Source organism: Limulus polyphemus, unplaced genomic scaffold (assembly GCF_000517525.1).
Source record: "Limulus polyphemus unplaced genomic scaffold, Limulus_polyphemus-2.1.2 Scaffold5438, whole genome shotgun sequence".
NCBI classification, from domain to species: domain Eukaryota; kingdom Metazoa; phylum Arthropoda; class Merostomata; order Xiphosura; family Limulidae; genus Limulus; species Limulus polyphemus.
In genome coordinates, this window is record NW_013671048.1 from 52,211 (window position 1) to 58,047 (window position 5,837).

Consider the following 5,837-nt stretch of genomic DNA (forward strand, 5'->3'; position numbering starts at 1 on the left):
TTTATATGTGAAGTAGATTTTTATGCCGCTACTGTAAGATGCAGGTGCGCCCTTACGTGTATTACGTACTTTTATTCATAAAGTCACGTTGTTTTCAAACAGTTCGATTCGTTACTCTGTCAGACTCTGTCCTGTCCAAGTGGTTTTTTATAAATATGTAACTTTTGTGACCGAATATTTTAGCTAGAGCAAAAAAATGGTTAGCTAACGAGAGTAGAATTAATATTTGTTTCTTGTTATAATAGTTTTTGTTTATCATAATTAACGTTAAAAAAGCTACAGAACAACAATAATAAACGAAAGTCTTCGCAACAATATAGTTTTATTTTCTTTAAAAAAAGCATATTGTGTATCTAATAATTTCGTTGGAATCAGTGAATTTTTTCGTGAAATATTTGGTTGGATGTATTAAACAGTATCATTAACACCAACTGGGAAGGTTTTCTGACATAAGGGTATTCAATTGATTGTGAGAGAAAGAAAGTTAAAAGCTTAATTTATCTCTTATTTTCAACCATCCGTTTTTATATATATATTATATGGGATTAGTTTCCCAAGCGTTGCTCAATCCTTACGTGAGGAGAAAGAAGTTGAAACAAAGATAAATATTTTTACATTCCACTACAAACTGCAAAAAAGCCCAGTTAATATCACAAATAATGGATCACAGTACGTTAACACAGAGGACGCACACTCCCTGAGATCATATTTAAATATTAAATTATGTCTTCTTGTATATTCCAATCAGGAACGCTAATAGCTTGAATCCTCAAGAGACGGAAGGTCGTTCGAGACCGTTCCGATCCAATTTATTCCCTGATCATACAGAAGAATTATCATACTTATCTTTACAGTTTAGGCAATAAAACAGTACTAATTTACTTAGTAAGCAAGCACTAGACATAAAAAATGGCCTCGAATATTCTGAGCCACACACTCATAATTTGCATATCATCCAAAAAGAAAGAAAAACCATGTTGTTATAATGTATAGTCAAAGCTTCCAATGAATATTGTTTTGTAAAACAAAAAAAAAAGTTTGCTTTTTCACAGCTTCATAAGAAGTATAAATGTTACTTGAAAAATGTTTCACTTTTCTAGTAGTGTGAAACCGACAGGTTTAATTAACCTTAGATTTCAAAACGGTTTATGTTACAAATCTACATAGTGGATTTATACATGTATAAAATTACATGATACACGGAAAATTTTGGTGAATAGCTTTAAATTGAAGTTGTTGTTTTTCTCACAATTATTCGTATCCTATGTAAAGGTATTCTCATATTTTATCATATAATTTATCACCATACTGACAACCTTTTGTGCAATCAACACAAATACTTAGGATTGTTTTTAATATAAAGATTCCCAGTGTAGTTATTCGCCCTAATTGTTGTTTTATTCCATAAAGCTGCAAGAATTTCCATTCCGTTATGTGGACTTATTAATCCTAACATGTATGGACTTGGTCCTTTTCCTTGCCGTAACCATTTGGTCATTTCTTCGGGCCTATCTGAAGTATGCGCGTTGATGGGCAGCCTATTCAAGTTCAGTACCTCAGCTACTAGACCTGTTACAAATATATCGTCAATCCAGAAGAATGGGGCATATCTACTTGCTGCGAGAATGTCTTTGACAATGTCTAAAGAAACGAAGTACCCCATTCCAGAACAGTACTCAGGGTACATATCGAAACTGAATTCACTTCGACTGACACCCCACTTTCCGCTCCTGTGAGTTAAAGTGCCGGAGGATATGACAGAACAAGCTAATATATTGAAGGGTTTCAAACCGAAAGTAGAATAGAGGAAGTTTAAAATCTGGAAACTGTCAACATATACATCATCATCTACTTTGAATATCATTATGGCGTTCGGACAAAACTCCATGGCCCACTTGTAGCCCATCATGTGTTTGTAAGACAAATTTCTATATGAATCCACGAAGGAACCCTGAATAATATCACAGTGCTGTTTCATTTCTTGGTTAATTCTCGACTGTAGTCTTCTGTTAGTTTGGCCAAGAAGGAAAGCAACATTAAACGTTAAATTTCGAAAGTGATGTACCGAACCCCACGTACTTCGAATTATTTTCCGATGTACAAAATGATTAGGAGCCGTGTGGACTAGTGCGAGAACAAGCGAGTTTTTACTCTTACACACATTAAGTTTACTATTGTAGAACTTGAAATCCTTGAGATGAAGAAGTTCCCTTGGGCCGGGAAGTGACAAGACTCCTCGAGGGAAGTGGGCAATGCTTTGGTATTTCTTCAGCTCTATGGTGTACTCCACTGTATTTGGAAGGTTCTGGAACTCTTGAAGTTTTATTGTTCTGGTAAAGGTAAAGAGAAGCCATCCCACAGCTGATAACCATAGGAATAAGCATGACGTCTTTACCCATCTACCTCTCACATTCCTCAAGGTGTCCTTAAGATTCTGAACCATTGACTCTGGAACACCACCAAATCAATTTTAATAGTTAAATTTCAGCAGAAATAAAACTAAAACAATTATAAACACTATGTAATTATTTATATATAGTATTTTGTGCCATTTTGAAATGGCACTTTTAATTAAAATGTATAATTATTCATAAAAACATTATCTCAGTATCCGTTTGTTAGTTTTATCCAACAAAAGTGTTTTAACATAGACTTTTTTATCTGTTCAAATGTTTCAATAATCGCTTCAAAGCTTTAAACAAAACTCAATCAAATGCTTTTAAAGTAAACATTTTTACAGATTATTTCTTTGAAACTTTAGATTGTCGGTATATAGGCTTAATAAAAATGTTCTGAATGTTACTTACAAAAAAAGAGGTTTACAAAAAACGAATTCTAAAGTTTTATCAGTCCCCAAAACACAAGCAAAAATAGATTTTAATTTTTTTTATTTTGCATTCTAAAGTATAAATTATAAACTTGGAGGTGATACAATTTGTCGTGATGTAATTTCCTAAGGAGGTATTTAGAAAAAATGTGTTTTTGCTAAGAAACAAATTTAGAACGCTGATGTGTATTGTTTGTTTGGAATTAAGCACAAGCTACACAATGGGCTATCTGTGCTCTGCCCACCATGGGTATCGAAACCCGGTTTCTAGCGTTGTAAGTCCACAGACATACCGCTGTGCCACTGGGGGGCGATGTGTATTGACGAGTGCATCATTAATTACATCGAAAAACAAAATATAAAAAGCTAAAACTGTGTCTTGGGACGGTCTGCTGATTAGGACGCTCAATTTTCCGCTCGTATGTTCGAATACCATCACCAAGCATACTTCCCTATCAGTGGTTTGTGACGGTAAATTCTACTTTTTGTTGGTAAAAGAGTAGCCCAAAAGTTGGCGGTGAATAGTATTAACAAACTCAATTCTCTCTAGTCTACCACTTCCAAATAAGCGATTCCGAGTAGCTTTACGCGAAATTCGACAAACAAACAAACTAAAAAAACACTGTAACTAGAATTAATAGAGAGAGGAAAAATAAAATACACTAAAAGTATATATATTCACAAAATACTGTTCGTGTGAAGGGATTAAAAATGGAACTTAATGTTTAAAAAAAAATTACTGGTTGTAAAAGTTTGGTTTAGCACCTTTATTAAGATGAGTTGATCTATCTAAAATCTTTTGAAATATAGCAATAAAATCTTTATATAACACATGAATTTCATTAGCATTCTTTAAGCATTAAAAGTTAATACCACTTTTTATAAATTGCTTTATAAGCAAGTTCACCATGTTCGTAGAAGAACTCTCTCTGGTAAAACGTAACTTCCGTATATTCTGAGGATACATCTTCTTATAGTTCTTTACTATTATTGAATTCGACACATTGGAACGAGTCTGTGAATGACAAATAAGAAGTATTCTTTCTTTAAACATTCAAATTGATATTGGTGTTTGTTTGTAGAATTTCGCATAAAGCTCCTCGAGGGCTATCTGCACCTCATTTTGAAGTGATAGACTAGAGGGAAGGCAGCTAGTCAACACCACCCACCGTCAAATTTTGGGTTGCGTTTTACGAACTCGCGATCCGCAGATTGCAGTTTGAGTGGCTATTAGTTACAATTAATAATTTTTCCATACACTAAAAATGTCATTTTAAACATAACGCTTACAAGATAAACACTGTATTGACCCTGAAAACCGCATCACATAAAACAATATATCAGTCCGCTTTGTAAAATTGGTATATGTGCAAAGTAACGCAATGTTCTTTCCCAATTTCATGAGTTAAAAATAGATTTCATTAGGTACTTAAATATTATATTGACTTTAGATACTTCAGTCATTTTATATGACGAAAAAGAAAATCATAAACTGTTTTAAAATGCTTTTAACATATGTTTTAACACTGGACAAAAAGAAAATATATATAAAGTTTACTTGAATGACTTACTTGGGAGTATGATTCACTGTTTTAAACTGACAATAGCAAATTTGTTGACTGTACATATGAAAATTAAAAACTATGGAGCAAAGTAAAATTAGTTTAAGCCCTTCTATATGACAAGCCCCCCACCCCTAGTGGCACAGCTCCATGTCTGAGGACTTACAACGCTAGAAACCCTTTGCGTAGCTTTGCGCTTAACTATAAACAAATCTATACGAAAACGATCAATTTAAGTATTTCTACTGATTATATAAAATTCTGTAACAATCAGAGGATAGGAGCATCTTTCAGTTTTTGGAGTTTGCTTTCATCGACTATTTTTTATTAACTTAGTGACACAAAAGTGTGAAGTACTCGTATTGATTACCTGTTTTAAACATAACCAGAAATAAATATTATTGTCAGCGGCGCAAAGAAGGCTGGGTCTACCTGAGCAAGCGATTTTAAATTGACGACCAATAAATGAATGGATACGCAAAAAAAAACAAAAAAAAACTAAGTTTCATGCTGTAGGTGTGGTGCGAAGTGTGAATAGGGGCAACAAATAATCAACGAGCTGACGGGATCACGCGTTAGCATATAATCAAGTAAATCTTCCCAGGGCTGAGAACGGGTAATCGTAAACTTGCTTGTTGTTTATAAAATACTGTTGAATTGACGTAATTATATACATTGCAAAACCAGAATATTATGAATTTCTTTGATTACAGACTCATACAGGTTCTGAATACTTATGTAATAAACAAAGAGACTAGACCAAAGTGCTTTCTGAAATGTGCATGCCATGGTGGTACCCGGGGAAAAAATTCACCTTTATCACTGATCATGGTATGTTTTTTAGTATGTGAAATCAGTATGTTCTTTTGTTATTTTTCTGCATTATTAGAGGCAACAAATATTAAGGTTTGATTTAAAGGAGCGGAAGTTTTCTGAAGTAAGTGATATATTTATTTCATATGGAAACATTTTCTCTTTTATCTTGATATGGACGTATCTTTCAAATTGACAAAAACAGTTATTTAAATGATTCAAAATGCTTGAAAAATGCTATAATGAAATGAGTTAAAAATTTAGATCGATTATAAAATAATATCATGATAAATATATATGTTAATAGAAGCGTAACTCATTCGTTTATGTGTGATAAAAATAAGACTTTCCTAAAACTATTAAGCTTTAAGCATGGTGGATACATCATTCTTTTTCTTTTAAGGTTTTGTTTTATTTGGAAAATAAAGATGCCTTTGCATTTCCACATAAAAACAATAATGACATCAAAATATGTATTAGGCTGTGTTTAAAACTTTATTTGAATGATATAACTAAGCTTATATAGCTAAGTTTGTTTGTTTTTGAATTTCGCGCAAAGCTACACGACAGCTATCTGCGTTAGCTGTCCCTAATTTAACAGTGTAAGACTAGAGGAAGGCAGGTAGTCATCACCA

General features: G+C 33.0%; 1 protein-coding gene across 1 annotated transcript; it reads right to left on the minus strand.

Moving 5' to 3' along the window:
• Positions 1–1,327: 1,327 nt before the first annotated feature.
• On the minus strand, positions 1,328–2,443 carry LOC106472580 (beta-1,3-galactosyltransferase 5-like). The gene has a single exon (XM_013933234.1). It carries the CDS (start codon positions 2,441–2,443, stop codon positions 1,328–1,330), a length of 1,116 nt encoding a protein of 371 aa, XP_013788688.1.
• Positions 2,444–5,837: the final 3,394 nt, after the last annotated feature.

What these genes read in the sequence shown, in the direction of transcription:
- LOC106472580 (XM_013933234.1), bottom strand. Translation starts at nt 2,443, where the DNA reads ATGGTTCAGAATCTTAAGGACACCTTGAGGAATGTGAGAGGTAGATGG.